At 42.6% G+C, this 13,286-nt stretch overlaps 1 protein-coding gene across 2 annotated transcripts in view; it reads left to right on the top strand.

Moving 5' to 3' along the window:
* The first annotated feature begins 242 nt into the window (after positions 1-242).
* Positions 243-13,286, top strand: part of hif1al (hypoxia inducible factor 1 subunit alpha, like) — a 21,676-nt gene continuing 8,632 nt past the window's right edge. For both annotated transcript variants that reach the window (XM_024804953.2, XM_024804952.2), the window contains exons 1-3: positions 243-399; positions 9,654-9,844; positions 11,415-11,605. In XM_024804953.2, coding sequence (XP_024660721.1) covers positions 365-399; positions 9,654-9,844; positions 11,415-11,605 — 417 coding nt within the window. In that variant the 5' untranslated portion in view covers positions 243-364. The remainder of the gene's footprint in view (positions 400-9,653; positions 9,845-11,414; positions 11,606-13,286) is intronic.

The raw sequence follows: 13,286 nt of genomic DNA, 5'->3' as shown, positions 1-13,286 counted from the left end.
GATTCATCAAAACCAAACTGAAAACTCTACACCTGAACAGAATGAAATAAAACACAATAATAAAATAAAAAATATAAAAAATAACTTTGCCTGTTTAGGTAAATTTTGCACAATATCCTGTGGTCGAAAAGTAAAGGCCTCCGAAGACATTTAACTATAGATTAAAATCCTCCTTGTTAATAAGAAATTGAGAGAAACCGTAAGCGGAAGCGAGGGACTCTTACTTTGAAGTCTCGGACGGAAGTAGCCCGTGTTTACAGTGAGTAACCTGACGCCTTTGAGGGGTTTAGGATTTTACTGTGTCGTCGAGTCAGATGAACAACAATAAAAAGCCGAATCGTTTCGCTCAGCACTTAGATTGAAGATGGAGAAGAAGGAGGGGGTCGTTGCGGTCAAACGGTAAGACTTATCGATTTACGGTTACTCGGGTGAAGGCTTCGGTATGTTTATCTGTATTTTTTCGCTTTTAACTTTGAGTGTCCGGGAGCCATTAAAGCAGCAGCGGGCGGTGGAAACGACGGCGGCTTAGCTCGCACGGCTACAGGCTGTGTGGCTAGCTCTCTGTCGGCCTGTTTATATTCAAGGAACATTATTTTTAAATTATTATTTAAATAAAAAAAATCTTCTGTTTCCCCCCCCCCCCCTCCACAGCTCAGTGCTGCCTTTTCCATGCGTTCAACACAGCCTTTTAATTTGAAATCCTATTTGAATTGCGCGTGCTGAGCAGGCTTATGTCCTTAAAAAAATAGACATAATTAATATTACAGCATGTTTACAAGCCTGTGAATTAGATAAATATGCATGAAATGTGATATCTGCCGTACACCTGTATTACTCAGTCTGGTCTTGTGTTGTTGTTGCAGAGCACAGCCGCCGCCTTTGTTCACGCCATGTTGCTCTGCTTCATGGATGTCCCGCATCCCAGTTATGGATTTTTCTTTTCTTTTTTATTGCAGGCAGACATAACAGACAGAGATGGCTGCGGAGAGATAATATTAACGTGTTCGCGGGGTTTCTCGGGACTTTGCGTCTTATTGTAGTAGATTGTTTAAAAAAGAAAAAGAGGAAGCTTTGGTGGAAAGTGGAAGACAGTCTGGGGACATTTAGTGACACCTCAAAGAAAGGAACGGTGTGTTCTCCGAAGGCTTTAGAGCAGAGCCTGAGTACACCTTTGGTTCACATTGTTTTATATGAGATATTTGTATTTATCAGAGAGCATGGCTGCCATAGAGGGCATATTTTCATGTTATAAGAGACACACTTATGTGTTCTGGAGTAAGTGGCAGATAATTTATGGAGGATTTCTAGTCATGTCTCTTTTTTGTGTTTGTTTTTTTGTAATGCTTTGAGGTTCTTTTCAAATCCCGCTGGTGTCAGGGCAAGGCTTTAGGGTTTAATATTAACACTAAAACTGGAAGTATAGTCTTTCCTGTCAGAGCATGGGGGGGTGGTAACATGTGGGACAGAGTGGACAGCCACAGCAGGAGCTGTGGCCTAGGAGGAAACCTGAAGCCCACCAGAACAGTGTGCTCAACCAAAAGGTGTCATGTGTTAGTACATTTATTCATATTTGTAGGTGACTCACAAGGATGAACTCTCGGTCACATTATTGATTAGTCTGTTAAAATTAGTTTGATAAAGCCCATAAAGTTGCTGGTGTCAGCTTTGATGTGTCTCATAAAAATGTGGATTGGAAAATTAGGAATATGAAGAAATGGTCTTGGACTTTAACCGCCGTTATGTGTTTGGTCCAGTCTGTGTATTTGTTCAGAAAGTTGAAGCTAGATTGTTGGGAAATTTGTTCGCGCACACTCGGCTTGTTTCCATAAATTTCTGCATCCAAGTCCAAGAAGTTTTTGGAAGGACTCTTTACTAATGTCTGATGTAGATGTTTCACATGCTATAAATTGTTTTGATGTTCTAAAGATAATCTCACAAATTAATCTGAATCTGCACACTCAGATTGTGGAGGGTGTGTGTTTGTTGGCCTTGGAGGAAGTATGTGTTCTTGGATTGCTCCTGGTACTTAATGTGTCCTAGTTCTGTTTGTGAGTTTTGTGGTCACCTGAAAAGAAGTGTCTCTGATTGGGACTAACTGATTTAAAAAGACTTGACATAAGCACATAATGTTGAAATTACATTATTCTTGAGATAAATCAGGATTTTCATCGTCTGTACTAACAGATCGGCAAGTTATTCTGAGACTGTTTTATTGGCACGTTAGCTGAGTTTGACAGTTCTGCTTTAAAGAAAAGTTGGTTTAATGCCAAAGCAACCTGTGAGAGTAGGAAAAAGAACAGTTGTTCAAATGTGACCACATTAGGCCAAAGGTGTGCGTCTGCCATGACAGTCTCCAGGCTGCCAAAAACAACCCTTCCCTGTTTCAGCAGTCTTGGACATTGTGTACTGAGCCAAACAAAGCTGAGCTCACTTTGTTGTTTATAGTTTAGTGCGCATGTCAGTAAGGATATGAGATGTCTGGTGTTTGTATGTGTGTAACAAGTTTACATATCCTTGTGGGGACCAACAATAATGCCCGTCCCCATGAGTTTGAAGGCATTTTTAAGACTCTAAATGTGGTTTTAGTGTCAGGGTTACTATTAGGCATTCAGTTTTGATGGTTAGGGTTAGCAGCTAGGGGAAGCATTATGTCAATTAGATGTCCCCACTAAGATGTAAAAACACGACTGTGTGTGGAGTGGGCTGGCAGGATATGTGTGATTATTTACGAAGGGGGTCCCGGAGTCTTTGTCCTGGACTTCCTCATGTTTTCCTTCACTCTCTCCCGTCCTCATCGCTGCATTTGTTCCTTTTGCTTTAAAGTCTCGTGACCTGCTGCTGAGTGTTCGTGTGTGTGCGCGCGCGCTCCCTCCCCCGTCTACACATGCCACGAGAGGACATTGTGTTCTAAGCGTAAGTGGCGGTCCAACTGGTTATTGCTTACCTCATGTTTCATAGACGCTCCATCTGTGTAGATTATAGGTGTGTGTGTGTGTGTTTTAGAGGAAGGCGCAGTCATGTGTGACGGCTCAGTAACCGCAGTTTGTACTCCAGAACACACATAGAAGACAGTGTTTGGTGCAGAGCTCTATTCAGGGCTTTGTACACCTCGTCCCAACACATGCACGCACACACATGCACACTTGTATTGAGCAATAAGTCGACAAAGAGCAGCGCTGCTCTCTGACCAAGGACACGGAGCTCGCTGAGGCTCCTCCCGCTGGCAGGCTGCTGGGTGCTGACAGCCTGTGATAAACAGCTGTAACGCGGCTGCAGTACCTGACTGACTCGTCCAGGTGTAATTACATCGGCTCCTTTTAATGTGTCAAAATCCATCAACATAGTGTTAGTACTTTGTGTGTGGCTCTGTGGTGTAGTGGTTTACACATTCGCCTAACAAGTGAAAGGTTCCTGGTTTGATTCCAGAAGCTCCATGAAGACTTTAATTGTTCTGTTATAAAACAATGAAGAATGACAGACAAACTTTTATTGTGTTTTTTATTATAAGGACATATTTTAAAACCTTTAATATTAATGTTAGGCTGGTGGAGGGGTGATGGAGTAATCAGCCAGGAGGGTTATTCGCGTCCACCTCTTGTGTTTTACAGGTTTGTCTTTAGACTCTAAAAAGTTCCTGGTTTGGTTTAGAAAACGGGGTCTGGTTTCATCAAGACCTCTCAGCAGTAGCCATGCATGCTTAACACTGACAGGTTTGGCGTGACGGACGTGTTTTGCTTTTCCCATATCCTCATGTATCACCCACCGCCATCGAAGGACGTTCTTTGTGTGAATGTGACACCTTATCAAAGCAGCATTATTTTAGGGAAATGGCCTTGAAATTGAGCCTAATCATGTCAGCGCTGTTTTTCATGGGATTTCCTCTTATTTGCACGATTGTTTAATTTGTGCACCAGAAAGCCGTTTTCACTCACAAACTTTGGAGAGTTTCAGGATAAGTAGGTCAGGATGTTTTCTGTAGTTGGCTTTGTTTATATTGCATGAAGCACACAGGAGGAAGCCGTCTGCTTCAGACATGTTAAAACCGCTGGAAGTGCTCCAGAGGGAGTTGTCTGGATCGAGCTTCCAGGACGCTCTTTCACTACCGGTAAATGCACCGGTAGAGCTATTACTCGAACTGCTCTCACAGTCTGACAGTCTGAGTTTTTTATGAGGGAGCTGGCCGGTTCAAAACATTTTAAAGTGACTACGTCAGACATTTTTCTCACACACCTCTGTCAGGTGATGTCTAGAAGAGTTCAAGGATGCTGCGCATGTGTGGAAATGTCTTTCCACCTCCGTCTAACGGCAAAACGTGAAACGCTGTCATGTGTGAGGACACGAATTTGGCAGTTTTCCAGTACAGGGAGGAGGAATTTGACATTTAAGGAGGAAGCTTTGAGGGAACTAGGAATGCCATCATACCTGAAATTGAGTAGATGATATCAGAGCCAGTAGATTTACACAATCTGCAATACCAAAACAAAATTATGTAATGCACTTAAACATAAACATGTAGGTGTTCCCCGTCACTTCCTGAAAAGCTGCAGGTTCAGTACCTACACCACCTACAGCAGCTGAGGTCATGAAAAAACCAACTACTGGGGCGTTTTTGGAGTTTTGGTATCAAAAGGTATCCTGAGTTTCGGTTCTGGCAACTTCCTGGCGGAAACCAAGAGAACTGAACTTCTGTTTTCCAAATCTTAACCAAGTCATTCTGGCTGTTGGAAGGTCAGGGTGTGTGAAAGTAAAATGAAAGAAAATGTAAAAGTGTTCAGTCACGTGTGCAGCTCGAGCGGTGGTGTTCATCCAAAAAATGTGGACTTTCTACCCTTTAAACCTGGAAAAGTTTCCACCTGTGCTTGTGGACATGAGTCAATAAATCTGATGAAAATTTGTGTTTGTGTAAACAGCAAAGGAGGGGAAATCTGTACCCGAGAACACGGATCGATAGATTAAATATTGGGAGTATTTAACAAACAGCTGTAATCTGTGTTATAGAGGTGAAAAATTTAAGCGTGTTTAGCTGAAGTTGTTTCCCTTCTGTTGTCTTCGGGGGAGGGAAATTAGGCTTAAACCCTAAAGCAAGTCAGCTGAGGGGAAGCACTGAAGTTGTTGGAGACTCATGAAGCTGTAGTAAATTACATGGGGTGTTTGTCTTGTTTGTGTAAGATAAAAAAAAAAACCTGAGAGGAAATAAGTATCCAGTCCACAAGATAAAATCCCTTAAAGGTGCTTCGGGGCTCTGCGAGCAACAGCAGTGATGCTAACGCAAGTATCAAGCTAATATTGGCGACAACAACAGTTGTCTGTAGTTCTGTAAGTGGCGGAAGGACTGCAAGCAGCAGTGTTAACAACACAAAAAGGAGCTAAAACTTGAGTTTTAATCAAAACAGTTGAATGTAACAGCACAACAGAAGGACACGTTGTGTCCTCACCCGTGTGCAGCTCTGTTTTTAGTTTGTGATAAAACTGTGACACGGTTTCATGTGTCCACATGCTTACCAAGGTCATTGGTAAGCATGACAAATATTTTAAGATATTAAAGAAAACCAGGGCAGAAGAAGCTCTCACAAACACACCCCACATTAATCCCATGACCCCTTGAAGGGTCTGTGACCTCCCTGCTGGGAAGGGCTGCCTTTCAAAGGCAAAAAGAGGAATGCATTCCTCGCAAACCCCCTGAAGGGGTTTGTCCGCCCCTGGCGTCACTGAGCTGCGCTTTGGGAATTCACGTCTTGCTATTTTGTTGCTGCGAGTTTGAGTGTGAGTCGTCTAATTGTCAGCTTCCAGCGCAGCGGTTTGAAGTGGGTTTGTCAGCTTGTTTTTCTTGCACAGACGCAGCACAAAGAGACAAAACGAGCTGCGCCATTATCTCTACTGAACGGTTGCTGAGTGTTTGAGGGTGACGTAGGCTGGTGTGAAACTTTGACCATATCTGTGGCTGTCCAGCTGCACTTCACCTCCTCAAACACAGAAATGCGTTTGACTTGGGATGGCGTGCCAGAGGCTGCATGAAATATATCTGCAGTGTTGTGACCCTCGCAGTGTTTATGTACCCAAAAGATGTTGAGTGACGTTAAGCTGACATGCTAAACCGAGAGTTTTTTTTTTTTGTCTTTCTGCAAGCAGCATACCAGAGTTTCCTGTCTTTGGTAAAGTCAGTTCCTTACACACCAAAAAAAAAAGTTCATGACCCTGAGCTGTGGAAAATTACAAGGTTTTTTTTTTTTGTTTGTTTCTTTTTTGGCCACCTTGTAGACAAAACGATTGAATAAAAATGATAAGTAAAAGTGTTGCAGACACCTCTGCAGGAAGAGAGCTGCAGCAAAGATGTTGCTGAATTGGAGGAAAACGTCTTGTTTATTTAATTTTTGGGTGTGCTTTTGAGCAAAATTGAGCTGAACCCCAGAGGTAAACAAACCAAATCCCTGTGCAGTGTACGGTACACTCAGTATTTCAGGCTGTGCTTTCGTTCATGCTGTGAACGTGACTCTGTTTCACTTCTTTGCACGAAGATTCAGCAAAGAAACAAAGGGCTGTTCTTTCAGAGGGGGGTGAGGGGGGAGACTCTGAAAGTGTGTGTGGCTGTGTTTGTTTGCTGTCTGTTGAATAAAAGCCATCACGTGGATGCGGATGGTGTAATAAATTTGTACTCTTGTTCTATTGCCCCGTAATAAAGAGATTTGTGGTATTATGTGCTGATGCAACAGCAGCAAAAACAAAGATGTTCTTTAATCTGAGCTCAGTTAATCACACGGGTTCCAGGTGGATTAGGTCCTGATACAAACAGTGTGGGTGTGCCCGAGTGTCCCGCTGGAACATTATGTGCTACTGTCTGAATAAAGGACAGACAGGTTTGTGTTCACTTTCAAATCAAAGCAGGGAGGAGGTTTTCAGGTCAGGCAGTGAATGTAGAAGATGTCCTTGCACTCACAGACCCACTTTATTTCATTTCTTTTGACTCAGTGTTGTTGTTGTTATTGTTATTATTCATTGATCACCTTCATTTGATTTTGTTTCACTCCATATTCCTCCAGTGGATGTTAAGCAGCAGTATTAGGTGAGGTCTGATCTGTTGTCTCGGCAGGTTTTGTTTGTTTTGTTTTGTTTTTGCTGCTGAAAACAGAAAAAATAAACACAAAGACTAAAACAATACTGGCAAAGTCGTAATTTTAAACAGCAGCATCGGCCCAGAATTTCCCATTCGAAGTCTGCTTGTTTTAGAGGATGTGGAGGCCCCTGTAAGGAATAACCCACAATGTGAAGAGTTGTGCAACATTTCTGTCAGCGTGATTAAACACGTATTACCATAGTGTGTGTGATGATGCTGACCGTGTGTGTGTGTGCGCGCGCTGTGTAAAGGTGTCTGTCAGCTGCAGAAGTTATTTTTGAAGCCGTGCTCAGCTGGTGTCCTGTGTTGTGTTCTTTTTGTTCTGCGGTTTGATCATTCATTGGCCTGAGTCAGCACACTGAAAGAGGTCACTTTGTTTTAGGTAGTTATTAAAGCCTGTAGCTTTTATTATGGAGGACCCAATGTGCCAAAATAAGTAAATAAATAAAGAAACAACTTTATTAGTTTTTAATTTATGTGTCAACAGTGCACGTGTAATGGAATGTTGACATATGTGTTTAAATAATTAGGCCTTGTATTGAATGCCATTCTTTGTTCATTCATGATTAAAAAGCACCACCAAATAAATACTTAAAGCGCGCAGTCCCGCTGTGTGTTCTCGTCAGCTAAATTCTTCATCATTATGTTTTTTTTCTTCTGCGACGTCCGTGTGACCCCACACAGACAAAGACACCCTTCAGATGCCTGCTCGCTGTTTGCTTTTTCCAAAAGTGTTTTACTGTTTTTCAATAATTTAATATTTGTTGTACAAGAAAACCACCTGTAAATCTCTCCCTATTAAAGTGATCTGCAGAGCCAGACAGGACTAATACACCCACAACTTGAAAACTAGAAAAATCCTGTTTTTCCTAATGGAAGATCAATACACTGTGTGCAGTATTTCAAAATAAAAGCCCTTAGCTAGGCTAGCTATAGGAATTTTCCAGCATGCTTTACAGTGCAAGTTTTTCAAAATAACTTTTTATAGTATAAACATTAACTGCTGACTCCATTCAGCTTTTTCAGGCAACCTGTTTACCTGCAACTTCTTACACATTGAGAAGCAACAATCACACAGCAGTCGCCCCACAAATTGCATTTTCTAATCTATTTCTAATTTACTTTTATATTGTTTTATATTTATTCAGAACTAAATGTATCAATAAGTGAACATTTAGAAATCCATCATTTTCTTAACAACTTATCCAAATCATGATCATGAGGGGCCGCCACTATAAATATTCTCTTTAATTTTTCTTAGTTAGGGTCCTCCACAGCAGTGAAAGAGTGTGTTAGGTGACACTGTGTGGCCTCAACATGATTGCATATCCACCCACAGCTGCAAAACGCAGTGAATGGAAGAGAAGTGAAACCTGGCTTTTGTCCTGTCAGCACATGTTTTTTGATCTCGGCCTGAGCGGTGCAGAGCGAGCTGACGGATGGATCAAGACAGAGCGAAGAAAAGACGAGCGGGGGAGGGAGCCCTGTAGATCTGGACGTTTTCCTGGCTGCTGAGATAAAAAAAACATTTTGTTCCCTTCAGTTTTTGGGTGCTTCTCCCTATTTTTGCTCTCTTCTGTTCCCACTTTGGAGTGTTTATAGAGCTGAAACTTGTGGGCACGATCACAAAGTAAAGACATGAAGGCGTTTATGTCTCGTTGCCTTTAAAGTGGGATTAACCCTCTAATTAAACGCCTTCTCTTTACAGAATCTGTACATGCATCTGTGATTAGTGCGTTATATATTTGATGGTTGGGTTGTTTTGCATTAAAAGCATCTGGTCCCGAACTGCTCCTCAAGTGTGTTTCAAAATCCAGAAGACTGGAAGTTGCAGTTTGAGTTTATTAGGGCACCGAGTGTTGCTCATAAAATTCCCAGCCTGACTCGCAGGTCACTGCTGGAGGCTTTAAAACTGCACAGCTGCAGCACTGAAGGGCTTTTAGGGCTTTATTGGGGCCGTTCAGAGTTTTCTAGATGCATGCCTCTTTTAAAAATAATCTTGAACTGGCTCAGTGCAGGTATTTGACGATGTATTTTAAATTAAAAATTAACAGCCAAGAGGATTTTATATAAAGCTATCTGCAACTGAGTGTATAGAGCTTTGGCGCTCACAGAGATTCCTCGTACAAACTCTGAGGTCATCATTTGAAGCTTTAGCCATGTTTGTTACGACCTTCTTCCTTGTAGTTCTGTGTTAACAATAAGAAGCGTTGTCAGCAGAGGAAAGGAGGAACACATGGTGGGGCTGGAGTGGGGAAGGAAAGTTGGTTACAAGTGAATTGTTGATTCTGGGCTCCACACAGAGGTCTTATTTTTTTTCTTTTAGTCCCACTTCAGCTCCCCCGTTCCTCCCCCACTGCCCCACATTCCTTCTCTGCTCTAATCATCTTTTCCCTCTCCTCGTCCATTCTTCTTTATTTATTTCTGTCACATAATGATTATCCTCCCTTCCTCCTTCACAGCTTCTTCTTTCCACATTAGTCTTCTGCTCCTTTTTTAAAATTTTCACCTCCTGATCATCTTCCTCTTCTCCTTCCTCCAGGACCAGCACAGAACAGAGAAAACTGCGCTCTCGTGATGCGGCCAGATGCAGGCGGAGTCAGGAGACCGAGGTCTTTTATGAACTTGCCCACACTCTGCCGCTCCCACGCCGAGTGTCCACCCACCTGGACAAAGCCGCCATCATGAGAGTGACCCTCAGCTTCCTGCGAATGCACCACCTGCTTCGATCAGGTAAGAAGCACAGAGTCATGTGACAGTATGTCCCAACAGGGCCTGAAAATCCTTTCTGGATCAATAAGCATTGCCTGATTAAAAATTATTAAACGTTTTGTGTTAAATTCAGGCTAAGACGCTATAACCAAAGCTCATGCATGGCAGGATTTGCGTTGGTGCAAATGTGCTGCTGTGCACAACAGTGACAAAGCAGGTGTTTTCACACATTCTCTGCAGCCCCGAGCCCTGAAAACAGCTTAGGATGCAGTGCACTTAAATGTCACCTGGTCTGAATCGCGCGCCCCAGAGGATAAATAGTCATTTCACCATCAGCAGATCCGGTTTTTGGTTCGACAATATAAACTACAAAACAGTTAAGCTCCATCTATACTGCTTTTTTAGTGCTAATAAGCAAACATTGCTGAAGCAGTGCGGTCGAATTTGTAAATATTTGACCTGCTTAACAGCAGGATGTTAGCATACTGAGCACAGCTGCAGACTCGGTTTGGTTCTTTTGGTTTTGTTTTTCTGCACATGCTTTAATTTCATGACCTGCATGCTTCTTTTTTCTGTTTTCTAATGGCAGAAAGCATAAAGACTGGTTTAACTCAGGTAAATAATGCAACTTCTGAGTTCCACGGGACGAGTTAAGAATGAGGAAAGACGTGAAGGTTATGCTTTTATGACTACAGTCAAATATGAGGCTTGATTGTGGCTCAAGTGGTTGTTGTTACAGGTGAGCCAGGTTTGGATAAAATGTTCCAAGTGGTGAAGTCCTTTAAAAACAGCAGTGTGAGTTCTAATCCTTTAAACGGCTTCTCGAGTGACAGTTTGAATGATGAACTCAGTCAGGCATGAACGCTGCGTGAATGTGAATACAGCTCTGGCATGTTGCGTGTTCAGTGTTACTACTTAACAAGATGAGTCGGCTCATTGCCTCAGGTGTGAGAGCAGAGTCATGAACTCCTCCTGACTGGTTTATTGATTGAGGTCAGAGGTGAGACATTCTCATAGCTGGATCGGATTTTTGAGGGGATTCAAATATGACGCGTACGTCAGGGTTTGAAAGTGTGTTCCTGGATTTACTGGAGGAAAAATCCTGCAGGAGTTGATGATGATCATTTCCAAAGAGGTCTGCATATCAAGGACCTTTAATTTGCGCTGTTGGTGTGAATGCCCACACCAGCAGAGCCATGGGGAGGAGATGCAGGCAGAAAGTTGGTGAACTGATAAGAGGCTTGCAGCTACAGCAGAGTACGTTTCTTTGAGCCAAATCTCAGAGAGCAGCTCACATCGCAGCAGAGGAAACTCCAAAGCAGGATTTGAAAATGTGGCTATGCTGACAGCTGTAATTACACATAAGAACGGGTTGGCTCCAGGAGTGACACAAATCACCATAAACACGGCAGAGTTTACAGGAAGAGATTACAACATGGTCTGCTTGGTGAAAATCCAGGAGGAGACTTTCAGGCAGTTAAAGACGTGCGAAGTCGAAAAGAGGTTTAACCTTAAAGACTTTGGGTTTAAGTAATCCTGCCTGATCGGCCTCTGGTAATAATAATAACCTTGTTGTTTTCTTCTGCAACAGATAAGAATCTGAAAGAAGAGCCTAAAGAGGTGGCGGAGGAGGTGAAGGTGGAGGAGGAGGAGGAGAAGGATGAAGATCCGATGGATGCTTTCTATCCTCAGGCGCTGGCTGGCTTCATCATGGTGATGACTGAGGAGGGAGATATGATCTACCTGACAGAGAATGTCAACAAGCACATTGGCATCACACAGGTACACACACACTCACACACTCACACACACTGTCTTGATGTTTTTAAATGGTAATCTTCTGCTTTGTGGGTGGCACAGAAATCTTAAGGCATTTGTTTTTGTGCCGTGCAGGCGTGTCCAGGACATTTAATCCTGACATCTGTTGATTGATTTTTGTGTAACAAGCCAAGTACTGATTGTAGGTAGAGGCGAGGACGGATAACGTCGCCGTATGAGTCGTAGTTTGTGATAAAGAAACCAAAGTATTCGCTGCCAAAGCTTCACCACACTGACTCGTCCTTTGATAAATGGAGAAAGTGAGGACTGTGTGGATCCATGGCTGTAAAACCTCCTCTGTAACCATGGTGATATTATGATTTCTGTCGCTACGAGTTCTTGCTCGTAGGGGGCTTTCTCTGTGTTATTGTAGGGTTTTTAACTCGCAATATAAAGCGGCTCGAGGAGGCCGTTGTTGGGATTTTGCGGCGTATAAATAAAGTTGAAATGAAAAATTGATGCTGTAACTGTGGCTTTCAAAGCTTGTTGGCAACCTGTGTTCCTGCCTGCCCCGTCGGTTCTTCGGATCGTGTTGTCTAACGAAAACTCTGCCCATTTGCCGCGTATCCCCGGCCTCCTTCAGATACTTTTACACAATCTGTGCTGCATCTGGTTCGGTTCCAGCACTATTGAGAACGAGCCAAGCTCCTCTCCGGAGAGGTGTTTGGTTTCCAAGTCCCCTTTCAGCTCACTTGGCATCGTGTTAGCATTTGCCAAACTTCTCCTGACAGATGTCATGGCGGGGGCGGGGGACTCGTGATGTCCTCGGTCCAGCTGAAGCCAGTAGAGGGCTGGCTTTTCCACTTTTTTTTTTTTTTTTCTTTCTTTTTTTAAAAATTTGAACAGTGGGTCACACCGCTGCTTAATTGTGCTTTGCTTCACATAAAAAAAGATTAATTTCCTTGTTATCCTTAAGAGTCATGCTCACATAATTGAGATCATCCATCAACTGCTCCAACACACCAGGCTCTTTATAGCAGAAGGATTTTATTTCAGGATGGATGCATGAATCTAATGACTGGAAACTTTTTATGTAGTTCGAGTATTGCTGTAATAACCTATAGTTTGCACACAAACAGTTTGGTTTGTTTATATCAAGGGTGTGAAGGTCACTTTAGTTAATGGACCAATAAAACAATTATGTGATAACCCACCTTTCTTTTAACATAGAAGTAAACAATCACGTATATTGAGAAACTGCTTAAAATATCCTGCATGAATTTTAAACAGACCGTCTTTATTACAGGTGCATCCAGGATCAGTGTAGCCGTGCAAAAGCACAAAGCAGAGCTTAACGCCTGTATCATATATCCAGATAAATATCTTTTAACTCTGATTAAAAGTGTTTTTAACATTTTGATACCTGTGCTGTTGACGCAATAAAAGTGCATCGTATGTAAAATTATTCGCTCCCCGATTTAAATTTCACATTTTGCAAAGTGAATTATTTACTCAGTTTGTTCTAATCAGCGAGGCTTCTTTTTCGAGAGGCCGGAGAGCTCTCGTAAACACATCGAGTAACAGGAGACCGCATAGCTTCTCCGAGGCTAAAAACATTCCCTCCACACCCTCCATGAGCGAGTCTCCGTTGGCTTAGGATCAGTTTGCCTTTTGATTTTTTTCCTCCTTGACGAAATTGAAATAA

This window comes from Maylandia zebra, linkage group LG14 (assembly GCF_041146795.1).
Source record: "Maylandia zebra isolate NMK-2024a linkage group LG14, Mzebra_GT3a, whole genome shotgun sequence".
Taxonomy (NCBI): domain Eukaryota; kingdom Metazoa; phylum Chordata; class Actinopteri; order Cichliformes; family Cichlidae; genus Maylandia; species Maylandia zebra.
The sequence above is the reverse complement of the archived record's forward strand: the minus strand, read 5'-3'. Positions and strand labels throughout refer to the sequence as shown.